We start from the raw sequence: 13,978 nt of genomic DNA, 5'->3' as shown, positions 1-13,978 counted from the left end.
TTATTTCATCCCATTGGTTTCCTGGCGGGTGTGTTTGCCTTTGGATAAAGTTAAACAACTCAGAACATTTTGTGCACACTATTGTTTTTGAAATCTGCTGAAAATCCTGCACTTTAGAACTATATGGCCTTTGTGTATTATAGCCTTGTTGCCTTCCTATCATGTGCATAATTCTGCAAAGCAGTAATTAATTTTTTTAAAGATGAAAAGCTTTGACCTAAAGCAGTTCTCCCCTAAGCAGCATGCTTACTGCAAAGTTCCAAAAACTATATTGTCACAATAGCTAACCAAATGCATTTTTATTACCATTGCTCAATGGCTTTTGTAATTGGAAACCAATGATTCAGTCATTCTTACTCCTGAAAATAAATTCATTAGCTCCTATTCCTTCCTTATGTCCTACTTAAATTTTGGGGTGTTTTCTGAAATTCTTTTACCTACCTATTGTGTTCCGCTCTATGGGAGAGCAAAGGTCATATCTTGCATGAGTCAGAGTTGACGGTGCTCTCAACTTTCAAACTAAAAGTTGCAAGGTGATGGACCACTCTGCAGATTTTATCTCAAAAGCTAACGGAGTATATCACTAAGGGAGTGCTGCATTATTGGACGTGTTGTCTTTCAGGTCTGTTTAATGGAGTTGCTGTATGTAATGTGCTAGATTTAAAAGATCCCGTGTCACTATTTCTTGAAGAATAAGGGAATTACCTCTGATGCCCTGGACAATATTTACCTTTTAACCATTGCAACTCAAAACTGATATTCTGATTATTATTACCACTAATGGGAGCTTGCTACATGCAAGTGGCCACTGTGTTTCTTACTTTACAACCCAAGCATACTTCAGAAGTAGTTCATTGACTGTGAAATGCTTTACAGCATTATAAAATAATCATTATAAATACAAGTCTCACACAGAATTGTCGAGCTACTTATATCAGCTGAAGTGATTTCCTGCCACCTCATTTCCTTACAACAAGGAGGCCATTTGAGCCATCCAGTCTCTTCTGGCTCACAAAACAAATCCATCAATCCTATTCCCCCACTTATTTCCCTGTAACCTATTCTCTCCTACATGTCCACCATCTCCCCCGATTATCCTATGATTGACCTACATGACGGGAAATTTACAGTAACAAATTAATCTACCAATAGCACATCTTTGAGATGAGGGACAAAACTGGAGTCTCCAGGAGAAAGCTACATAGGAAATGTGCAAACTCCATACAGATAACACCAGATGTCGGGATTGAACCTGGTTTGCCAGAGCAGTGAAGCAGCAACACTACCTGCTGCACAGCATGCTGCCCTTTGTCTAGGATGGGATACAACCAAGGCTAAAAGACCTCATTCATCTTTATAAGGAGGCACCCTCAAAAATGAAACTCAGATATTATTACTCCCCCCCCCCACTAATTCCTGATGTAAATGAATATTTGTAGCCATTGATCTTCTCTTGACCAACAAGAGTGGTCAAAACATGGGTTTCAACCTATACCAAACAGGTAATTGCCAGTTTGAAATTTATACAATCAGTTAACTGCCTGGGAAAAGGACCAGTAACCCCGTATGGTAAAGGTTTTAGTTTAGTTTACAGTTCCATAAGAACTTTCTCTAGTCCTTGAAGGCAGTAAAGTCTCATACCAGAACTTGCTTAGTTTGAAATTTTTTGTGAATTTATTAAAAAACAAACACAATACGTAAAAAACATCTTTCTACCTACTTTAAGAAATATGTTACTTTAAGAAATATAATTTTGTGTACACAAACTTTAAATCAGAATCTTCTTTGACATGAATTTCTTGCTAATTTGAGAACCTAATTAATCTACATTTCTTGAAAATTCACATTTCTTTTTTCTCTCAAGAATTTCAAGCTGAACAACTATTTTCAAGCTAACTCTCCAATTAGATCTACTGATTGGAAAAACACAATGCCTTATTATATTCTGGAGATGGCTTTCTGCATTTTAAGTACTCCATCATTCAGATTTAAAATCTGTCAGTCATGTAAAAACTGAACCCACATGACCACACAATTCAAATCCCCTATGCTGGTGAGGGTCAAATGAAATAGAAGCTCAGGACGTACTGCCTGGTTCTTGCTACTTTGGCTGGAACCTAGAAATAGGTGGTGCTGCAGCCTACTGGAATCAAGCAGCGTCCTCATTACTAACCCATGCAGACTGAAGCCTGATCATGCCAACAGGACGTAAACTGATTTTGAAAAGTGAATTGTTAAGAGTGTGCATGATGCACGTTTTGCCTACATGTGCTGAATGGCTTAACCTGGGCTCTTTAAAGGGACTGCTCAGGATAATTTAAGAACAGGTTTGTAAGTGATTTTTCAAGGGTGGTGGAAACATGTCTCTGTGATTGTTTTCCTCCCATAAAAGATTGTGTAATCTGGGCCAGCTAGTCTCCATAATTAGGTTAATAGCACCAGGAATAAGAGCAGGAGCAAACCATTTGGCCCCTCATGCCTGCTCTTCCATTCAACAAGATTACAGGTGATTTTTATCACAGCACCACTGTCCTTGACCAACATTATATTCCTTGATTCCCTTAATATCCACAAATCCATGAGTCTCTGAAATTGTCAATTTTCTGAACCTCACTTATAGCCAAGCAGCTCTGAAAATGTCAGTCTCTTACTGATGGTATATTAATCATAACATCCAGTGATGGACTTGTTCTACCTTGCTCCCATCATTTGGAAGTAGTGTGAGTCTTTTCTTTCAAGGCTGTAACTGGAAAGCAGAATAATTTATCCAAGTAAGCTCAGTACAGGGAGCTGAAACGCATTTAATTTTTGACCTGCTTGAAAAGTTTGAATGGATTCAAAGGGATAGCCAAGAACAAGAATTTTTAAATGTGCAGAAATCCTTGAAAATGAGATTAAAGTGCCCAATTTTATCTGAATCATACATACTGATGTTCTCCCTATAAATCATGCACATATCAGTTGTTCTTGTACATCATAGATACTGGAAACAATTTTCCTGTACATTATACAAATGGGAAATTTGCTCTTCCTGTACATTGTATATACAGGAAACACTTGGTCCTGCTTGCTCATCCTGCACACCAGATATATAGGAAATTATTTTCTGCACATCATATATGTAGAAAACTTTTGGTATTTCTTTAGATCATACATCCAGGAAATTTTTCTTTCTCTACATTATATGCACTGAAAACCATTGTTTTCTCATATGCCATATATATATAAAATTCTTGCTCCTCCTATGCATCAGCCATATTGGACCTATATTACACACCAAGGATGTCATGATTTCCTATATATAACATAAAAAGATTTTGTGCTTATAATAAAAATATTGGAAATTCTTCATAAGTACTGAACATGCTGGAAATCTGACATGAAAACAACAAATGCTAAAAATGTCCAGCATGTCAAGCAGCATCTATAGAGACTGTTCATTGGATGTCTTCAGGACATCTTGTTCTTTCCAAAACATCTGCTTTGATGTTGAAATCAAGACTTAAAAAGTTGTCTCAGATTCCTGTACAACTGTTGACTGATGAACAGTCAACTGTTATGAACGTTGACTGTTCATTTCCCTCCATAGAATTTGCCTGACCCCCTGAGTTCCTCCAGCATTTTGTGTGTGTTGCTCCAGATTTCCAATATCTGGCAGTCTCTCTTGTGTCTCCTATTCCTGTATGTTGTTTCCCAAGACTTCAAAAATATGTAATATTTTTCTCAGCACCCCATCACAGATTTCCATATACAGTCTTCCAGCTTTTCCAAACCAAGGTTGGCATCATGCATTTGTTGATTTCTGATTTAATTTCTGTTCTTTTCCTCCTAGTAGACTGTATTTTCAGTACAAAACTATTAATTGCATCACATATTTATGCTGATTTAACATTTGTGAAAAACCTACTATTTGTTAAATAAAGCAAATTCACAACCTCTTATAAATACATTAAACTGGAAATTAGGACGATGATCAGTTAAACCATGATCTCACTGAATGACAGAGCCAGTTTGAAGGGTGTGTTGCCCACTCCTCTTATAAGTTATATGCATTGGGTCACACTGGTAAAGTCCCTGAGAGCACCCCATCAGATGTGTCTGGATATGCTGTTGGCTGGTTTGAAATCGAGCAGATGATGGTCTTCATGAGCTGGGAATCAAGCAACTGCCATGTTCCATGAGGTGAGTCTTCAGCAGCTGCTGGATGTAGTGACATGGATCTAAAGCAACTGTTAGAACTGCCTCACAGAGCTGCAATGATCACTGGGATGGGTCTTGGGGTGATGCTTAACCTTCTTAGGTAGGTCTCAAGGAACCAGTGGGATCTGTGAGATGAATCTCAAGGAGTCTTTGTTGTCTGTATTGTGTGGCCTCAATGGGCATTGCCATCATGAAGATAAATTTGCTAGTGCTGGCAAGAATGTGCTGGCTTTCTGATGTCAGTAAACACACTGAGTACTTGGAATTGTAAGACATGTTATGACCACATAAATGAACAGCTATCTTATCTGCAATAATGCAAAGTTATGGTGTCAGCAAATGCACCAGCTAAACTCTTGTGGTCAGTCTGTGTTTGCTTGAATGATAAGTGGCCACTCTGCCACTCATCTGTAGAAAATTGATGGCATTGTTTACTGCTAAAAGAGAGGTACTATAGTTAGACCCCATCCAAACTCAGATGCCGGTATTAAATCAGGCAATATTTGGTGCAGTAAACATTCATTGGTTTGAAGTTTACTGAATGGAACTAGGTTGACTGAGGGCTGAATAGTTTGGAGTAGAAAATATATTTTTTAAGTACTCAAATTGGATTTGTAAAAGGCCAAGAGGACAGAAAAATGAATGGCATGAATGGTCTTATATATAGGCAAAGTATTAATTGAGATGCTGGAACAACAATCTGGGATCTGTTTCCTTACACTTTTTGTGAGTATATCGATATTATTAGGTGTGATATTGTGGATGTGTTAATCAATGCATTTAAAGCAGTGTGAGGAATTTAGATCTCTTAAGCCTCCACTAGGGGGGCTGGTTTGACTAGTCAGCAAATTCAGAAAAACTTCAGAAAAGGACAACACAACCTGAGATATTGAAGAAAAATGCACACCCAGCAAAATAAACCAAGAGTATTGAAGTGAACAATATTGTCAAAGAACGAGAGAGTTCAATAAAAAAGATGTTAAGCAGGGCAAGGTATATATATCACATTTTTTAAAATAGAAGTACAGCATGGCATTCCCAACACCAGGTGGCCAAATATTCCCCAGCTTGACTGACATTTGAAGTTACTTGGCGTCAATGATCTTTTGGTTATTGGCATTGTTGTTTAGTCCTAAGAATCGCTTGAAGGAAAGATCCACCAATCTGTCCAGTTTAACTGGGTGGACGTAACATTGCTTGATTATGGAGTGAGATTAGAAATATCAGCAAGATGCATGCTCCATGGAGCCTTTTAATTTTTGTGCGCACACTCAGCATAAAACATTTGCAAGAAAACACATTTGATGCCAGTTGAGATGACTCAGTCAGGAGATGCAGGCTCAAAAATGGATGAATAATTCTTCACTATATTTCTTTTTCAATTTAGGGAGGTGACCAATGCAGATGTTCGCCCAGTGGTCTCAGGAAATAATAGAAAGTCTTGCAAAATATGTCTATCCACTGTCTATAACCTGCTGAAATTGTTAAAGAGCACACAATAAGAATGACGACAAAAATTAGACAATACAACCACCAACAAACGAGATTTACATTTATTGACCCAACAGGTATTCATAATAGAATTTCCAACCTTTGCAGTTTCCTTTTTTTTCTCTACAGCATTCGCAAGTGCTCTTCCATTTTTTCCTTCAATCCTACCCAATCCCCTGACAAGGCTTACTCGTGGACATATGAAATCTAGTTGTACTCTCCACCAAGCATCCATTTTTTATATATGATTTTTAACTTATAAGTTTAACTTACAATTAACTTTATTTTAAGATATAACATCATATGCTTAATACCAAGACTGAGAACATTAGCTGATTTCTTCCCCATCACCCCTTGTCATCTCACCACTTGGACTGTCCCTTTTACCCAAATGAGCCTGCCAATGCTCTAACTGTCGCCAAGGCTGTTTGATTAGTTCAGTACCAAACAGATTTCAAACCTGTGAATTCCCTAGTTCATACTCAATGCCACACTAGTTGTTGGCTTTCTCCACTCACTTGACTTTTGCTTTGCCCCTCAAGCTCTTCCCAGAACAATTTTGGTGATTATGAATGTCAACATCTCAGAAGATCTATTCCAGGCTCAACATGCAATCACGAAGAGGGCACACCAGTGGTACTACTTCGTTGGGAGGTTGAAGAGATTTGGTATGTCACCAAAGACGCTTACAAATTTCTGTAGATGTACAGAGGAGAGCATTCTGACTGGTTGCATCACAGCCTGGTATGGAGGCTCCAATGCACAGGATTGCAAGAGGTTTCAGAGGGTTATAAACTCAGCCAGTTTCATCACAGGCACAACCCTCCCCACCATCGAGGACATTTTCAAGAAGCAGTGCCTCAAGAAGGTTGCATCCATCATGAAGGACACTCAGCATCTGAGACATGCCCTCTTCTCATTACTACCATCGGGGAGGAGGTACGGCAGCCTGAAGACCCACACTCAATGATTTAGGAACAGCTTCTTTTCCTCTGTCATCAGATTTCTGAACGATCCATGAACCTATGAACACTACTTCATTATTCCGTTTTTTCTTGCACTATTTATTTCTGTAATTTATAGATTTTTATGTCTTTGCACTGCAGTGCTGCCGCAAAACAACAAATTTCACGTCATATGTCAGTGATAAATCAGATTCTGAAAAGTAAAACACTGCAGATGCTGAAAAGCTGAAATAAAAATAGAAATAGCTCAGCTATTCCATCAGCATTTGATGAGAAACAACAATGCAGTTCACTTTTCAGGGAATTAACCCTTCCTCAGAACTGTATGTTGCAAAAATAACTTATTACAAAACCCTTGTGAGGATTTATCAAAGAGAGTTGTTGGGTGAGAAAAGTTTTACACAGAATTATTGCGAGGACTTACAGAAATAAGAGGAAAGACTTCATGCAGAACAATAAATTATTATGCAAAACAGTTGCGAAGAAAAGCCTTATCTTCAATTGTTGTGAGGAGAGATTTTATACAGACCTACTTTGAGGAATTATCATTGAGTTGTTTGGAAGAATGAAAAGATTTGCAGAATTGTTGTGGAGAATTATTACAAAGAAATGCTGTGAAGAAAGGCTTTAATTTAGAACTTCTGTGTGATTGCAGCAGTGCTGTGAGGGAAGGTTTCAGTGCAAGACAGCTATCAGGAATGTTACATATACAATAGTGGTAAGAGAAAGTTTTAACCCTAACCTCAATTGTCTTGTATTTTCTCGGTAAGCTATCTCTGCATCTCCACATTTATCCGACTGAAAAAGTGACTTTGAAATGGTTTAAATAATTAAGAATTTTTATCATTCTGAATATTAAAATGCAGAGATAGAACAAGTTCATAAATGCAAACGCGTAAGATTATTTCTGGTTGCCCTGCCTGACCAGTATTACAACTACAATCGCAATGTGCAAATTCCATTGTGCTTACTAACCATAGGGAATGGTAATTGTGCAGATAATGCTTGGTAGAATGTTTTCCATTAACGAGGTCGCATTTCTTTTAGTTCCTGCAAGTCTTTGAAAATTAATTTCAGAGACTAGAATTCGTCGAATACGAATCAGTGAAACTCAAAACAGAGATGGGTTGAATTAAACAAAGTTCACACCAAGAGCTCACTCCGACCTCTCACGGACCTTGCACCCTCCGCAGCATTTGCTCGTGCTCTCGGGATTACTTAGAAGCGATCCCCAGTCTTTGACTGATGGATTTGGAAATGATCCTGCCGCCTATTTGCTCCTTGCCTTTTCCCAGGACCGGGAAGGAGAGGAACTCGAGACTGGTCCGCGAGAACGCGCAAACCCCACCTCGTGCCTGATTTTGATTGGTGGAGCGCCCGCGGCTCTGTCTCCTGAGTGACTGACCCGACTGTCAATCAGTCGCGCGGCTCCCGTCACGCCCGCCGCACTTCACTGCTTGGGGCCAGGGGCCAGCAAAAACTCGCAACACTCTGGGATCCTGCAATGCACTCAACATCTTGTTTCATGCGATGTTCTCATTCAGGTAATTCTTATACATTTATATGACTTAATTTTTCAATTGTCAAAGAAAATTAAATATACCAAGATATTTAGAGGTGGATATTATTATTCTATACAGAGCATGTTTTTGAAAACCCGTTGCTGTTTTGCTTCAACATTTGTCAATTCACTAATAATCGCAGTTCGAGAAAGGTGTACAAAGTTTATTTGAAAAGCTTTTATCAGTGTGTGAAGTGTTTTTTGAGGAAAATGTACCTTATAAAAATAATCTGTTCAGGTGCAATCCTATCTTTAACGTGTGTCTGAAATTCCTAAGGAAAAAAAACTCTACCTGTGTGGATTTGTAAATTCTTGGTTTAAAAGATTTTGAACTCTTATGCATGTCAGACATAGGGATGAGCAAAAAGACTTATGGGCATATTTATAAAGTGAGGTGTGAGTAATGCATAAATTGTAACCAAGGTAAAGGCAGAAATGTGCCAGAGTATGATGAGCAGATGCACATATTTATTGAAAGTTCATAGTGCCCTAATCAAATGGAAGCTGCTTGAGATTGTAGTCTTGGATTAAATAAAAAGTTAGTACTTTGATTGAGCTATTAGAGAGCTGTTTATGTCATGAAGCAGTGTATCCCAGATTTAACAGAATTTTAAAAACTACTTAGAATAATACATGCTAATGCACCTTACTTTGACAGACTCATGTAATGGTAATATTGTGGGTTTTAACCCCATTAGTCATCACTTGAAAGCATGTGTAACGTCTGAAATGGATGAAGAAAATAATTAGGGACGATATGCAACCACAGGGTTAGAACCATTACAATGTTAGAAAAACTGGTGTTTTGAAAGCTGGTTTGATACTTAATACATTTAAACCTATGCATTATTATTCAAAGCTGCATGTAGCTCTCCAAAGACATTTCAATATGTTTTACCAGTACAGAATGACTCAGATTGATGGTAGTCTACTGAAAGCACACTTCGTATCTTGATCCATCATAAAAATACTTGTTTTTTTAAACTGAAGATCAGTTTTGGAAGTGTGCCATTTATTCCCTACTATCGAGGACTCATTCTATTTGTGCCTTGAACTCAGGTTCATTATTGACACAAAGACTTGAGCAAAGAAGTAAAAGACTTGACTTCATCAGAGAACAAACAGTAGGTTTTTGAAATTGCTGTATGCTGCAAAAGATATTGTCAGAGCCAGTGAGGTTTCTTAGTTTCTACCTCTAGGTAGGAAGAATATAATGAAGAATTCTCTTTGACTTTTGGATTTTCTGCATTTTTAAATGTTGTCCCAGATGTTATAGAAATGATGTATAGATTACAGTATGCTAGGAATCACATGCAAGCCCAAAACAAATATTTAGTCATTGTCAATAATTTTGATCACATATAAAAAATAGTTTTTACATATATTTCTTTTTTCTATATAAAAGGTGGTTTGTGTCAGACATTTGTGAGAACAGTTTGGCCTGTTTTGTTCTGTAATTGAGGTTAATTGTTTGAAATCTGTTGCCTATTACATAATGAGCTTTGAGGTTAGGGGTGCAAACTAAATCAAGTTAGTTTCCCCTTTTGATATTTCTCTGCCCTCCACTGAGAGCTCTGAATCCTGCCAGAATGTTAGTTCATGACTGTTGCCAGCCTTCTGGTACCTCAATCAAATGTCCATTCTTCACATCCCTGGACAGAATATCAACAAGCTATTTGTCCTGGGAAGGATCATAGTAGGTTTGATCCTTTCCTCATCCAATGAGCAAAACTTTTGATTTGCATTGACTTTATTCTTTGGGGCACAATTTTACTGACACATTGCTGGTGTGGGAGAGGAATTGTTCCAACAAACTACCCCACTCCCCAAAAGTAAACTTCTTTGTTTATTTGAAGAGTACTAGATTAATGTTTGTTGTTATTTGACATTAGATGAGAAATCAACATTTAATGTATTAGGATCTAAATGTTAACTTCCAGTATTTTTAAATTTTATGAGGTAAATTTAAATAAATCAGATGACTCTATATTTTCTGTGCATAAACCATATTTTACATAATTTATTTGATTCAGTACTATTACAATATTGTGGTTGCACTGCAGTGATACATTGGACAAGTTGATATCTGGAGAGCTGCCACCTCCCCCGTTGTACTTCACGTGAAACACATAAGTTTGGTTTCCAGTAACTAACATCTACAGTTTTCATAAAAAATCTGATTTTTTTTCAAAGAAGCAAATTGTGAAAGTAACTCATGATCTGTGACTCAGTGGGTAAGAATTGTATTGAGACTAGCAACACTTCAGGCTTGATCTTTGAAATGCCACTGAGTGAGCTGAACTCAGCTGGAGGGGCAGTTGGTTTGCTGCAAAAGTGCCCGAGGTGCTTGTAATGTAGAAGGGAAAAATCTGCCAAGGTCTCTGTTCTTGATTTCTATTCTCCTATCCTTCTCTGGAAAGTGTCAGTGTGCAAGTGGTAGGTTGAGATCAGGGTTAGACTTGGCTCTGATACCCTGCATGGTCACTTTGCTGAAAAACAATCAAAATCTGGGCCTACAAATGAAGGTAGGTCACTACTGGGCAGCAAGGTGTGGAATTGCACCCCCTCCCCCGAGCATGAATCAGTTCTTTTGGGGTGAAAGACGTACCAATTAAAGAGATACAAGCAGCTATTTGAATATGTCAAGTGTACTTTTTGTTTTTTTTTGGAAGAGATATATTTTAAAATATACTTTTTGATAGGTGTTTTGCTGTAAAGACTTAAAGGGAATAAAATTTGCACAGCAGGAGTACTGCATCGCAAACCCTGAGGATGGATAATGGGCGCCAAATGCCCACAATGAGAGATTTTTCTTCAACTAATAATAAAACCCTAAACATTATATCACAAAATTCTGCTCCGGATTAGAATAAAATTTCATGGAGCAACAACCACACTGGTGTTGTACCTCAGAGGACTCCCACTGGGGATGCAATTCATTTACTATGTCCCAATACCAAAGCATGAACTATTTTAGAGGAATTTCAGCTTGCAAATAAAGTACAATGTCCTAATCCTTCTGAGCAGTACTTCTTCTATAAGAACCACAAATTTAATATAAGGGATGGCATGAAAACATTTTGATACCTATCTGGAAAACCATAGTCTCCAATAATATCCAAATACAAAGAAAAATGTATGACCACATAGCCATGGTCAATTTGTTGGAAATTGCTTAAAACCACAGAATATAAACTGAAATTATTGAGGATAAATATGTTTATCAAGTTTATGCTCTGTGGAGATCCACATGTAACTGAAGAACAGTTCCGGCAGGAACTAGTTAGTTCAATTTCCATTTTAAGCCCCAGACTGGAGTGTGAGAGTTTACTTTCAATAATGTAATTTGATGTTCAAAATCAAATATGTAGGCGCTGTTAAACGAAAGAGCAACATGCTTAGTGGATTATTGCTGTAACTGTACATCTTACGAAGTGCCCTGAGACATCTACCTGTGACTTTAAGTATATCCTGTAATTCAAAAAAAGGGACAATTTTGGGAGTACCGAGCAAAATGACTACCTCAGGCTACCTCATGGAGTTTGCAGGTGGAAGATTTATTTCAGAGAGAAATTGTGATATTATTGTTTGTCAGGAAAAATTTATGGAAACCAAGAGGTAGCGATTTAGTATATATTAAATAGAAACATCCTTCCCACTCCATTCTTTTTCATTTTACTACATGCTTCCTCTCTGCTTTTCTCTCCTCACTTATTCTTTGCATTTCCCTATCTTCATTCCATCCTTCTCTTCCATTTTTATCTCTCCTGTGCTCTCCTTCATTCTGTTCTCCTCTCCTCTCCTCTTCCCCTCTAGTTCCTTCTTCTCTCCTCTGCTCTCCACCACTCTCTCTTCTCATCTGGCCCTTCAAATCTCTCTTCACTCTCCTTTCCTCTGCTCTCTTCTCCCTCCTCTCCTCTTCTCTCCGTCTCCCTACTCTCCACTGGTTCCTTCTGCTCTTCTCTCTCCTGAACTCCCCTCCCCACTCTCCTCTCCCCTTTCTTGCTTCCTTCTGGTCTCTTGTACCCTCCGCTGACTTTTTCACCTCTGTTCTGCCCAGCTCAGATGTCCTCTCCATTCTTTTCCTCTTTCATTTTCTCCACTACCATCCTCTCCTCTACTTTTCATTCCCTTCCATTTGTCTTTTTTTCCCCATTATCCTCTTCACTCTTCATACAGAGATAGAACCATAGAGAAACACAGCTCAGAAACAGGCACTTTGGCTTATCAAGTCAATGCTGACTCAACTACACTAATTGTGCATTAATCCTATTTTATTTTCCCCACATGCTTAACAAATGCTCCTGCATTCTACCACTCACCTACACACACGAGGGGCAATTTAGAGCAGCCAATTAAACTACCAACCTGCACGTGTTTGGGATGTAGGAGGAAATTGGAGCACCCAGAGGAAGCCTCCCCTCCTTGGACTCTGTCTTTACCTCTCGTTGTCTTGGTGAAGCAGCCGGCATAATCAAAGACCCCACCCACCCGGGTCATTCTCTCTTCTTTCCTCTTCCATCAGGTGGAAGGTAGAAGAGCCTGAGGGCACGTACTGCCAGGCTTAAGGACAGCTTCTACCCTACTGTGAAAAGACTATTGAATGGTTCCTTTATACAGTGAGATGGACTATGACCTCATGATCTACCTTGTTGTGAGCTTGCACCTTATTGCACTGCACCTTCTCTGTAGCTGTGACACTTTACCCTGTATTGTTAATGTTTTTACCTGTACTACATCAATGCACTTTGTACGACCTCAATGTAACTGCACTGTGTAATGAATTGGCCTGTACGATCAGTTTGTAAGACAAGCTTTTCACTGTACCTCGGTACAAGTGACAATAATAAACCAATACCAGTCACAGAGAGAGTGCAAACTCCACAAGACGGAGGTTGGGATTGAATCCAGGTCTCTGGCGCTGTGAGGCAGCACTCTTTTAGCTGTGCCACTGTGCTGCAACTCTTTACTCAACTTCTCCCCTCCTCTCCTCTCCTTTTCTCTCCTTAGCCTCAGGCAGTGAATCTTCTAGCTCTATTGCTCCAACAACCTAGTATTTTGTCCCAAATACAATCTTGCATGAACCCAGTCAGAACAACTCGTGCCCAAAATGGGAGCCTACTCCAGTCTTTCCTCACTTGCATGATGTACAGCTGGAGATACTAGATAATAACCGAGAGACAGAACTTCCTTCAGTTTTAGCACATCCATTTCCACTTTGGCTGAAATCATTTAGTAAAGGGAAGACAGTGGATTTAGCCTGGCACTTTGCAGGTGCAGTACTGTGTTAGTTGGTGCATTCACTCACTGAATCCACGTGTACGTAATCCAAAAAAAAGTAGATTAAAAATGTTGATTGAGAATTGCACTTGCATGAACTATCTTCACAATACAGACCTATGCAAATTCTTTTAAATAGCACATGCCTTCAACCTTTCTCCCCAATCTATGATCTTTTAATAAGTATTATATTGATAATTTACATGTATTATATTAATATTATTATAATAATAACAACCACATACACAGTAAATATACCCATTGAGACGATTATCTTCCATTCCGGAGCAAGACTGCATCCATTTCTGATTCAATTTTGCCTGCTAAGTATCAAACATGAAATTAATTTGGGCAATCACCAGTCACTTTCTGAAGGACATGCATTGCATGGATTTATTCTTTTGAAATCTCGTGAATACAGAGTTTCAGGCATAGAAATAAATCATCACAGCAAGAAGAGGGCAGCAGTCCAATGTAATAG

At 38.5% G+C, this 13,978-nt stretch overlaps 1 protein-coding gene across 1 annotated transcript in view; it reads left to right on the top strand.

Annotated features, from left to right (window-relative positions):
* The first annotated feature begins 8,118 nt into the window (after positions 1-8,118).
* The window catches only part of LOC127568400 (zinc finger protein GLIS3-like), a 282,009-nt gene continuing 276,149 nt past the window's right edge, over positions 8,119-13,978 (top strand). Inside the window, exon 1 of the mRNA XM_052012083.1 lies at positions 8,119-8,200. Coding sequence (XP_051868043.1) covers positions 8,161-8,200 — 40 coding nt within the window. The 5' untranslated portion in view covers positions 8,119-8,160. The remainder of the gene's footprint in view (positions 8,201-13,978) is intronic.

This window comes from Pristis pectinata, chromosome 3 (genome assembly GCF_009764475.1).
Source record: "Pristis pectinata isolate sPriPec2 chromosome 3, sPriPec2.1.pri, whole genome shotgun sequence".
Classification (NCBI taxonomy): domain Eukaryota; kingdom Metazoa; phylum Chordata; class Chondrichthyes; order Rhinopristiformes; family Pristidae; genus Pristis; species Pristis pectinata.
The sequence above is the reverse complement of the archived record's forward strand: the minus strand, read 5'-3'. Positions and strand labels throughout refer to the sequence as shown.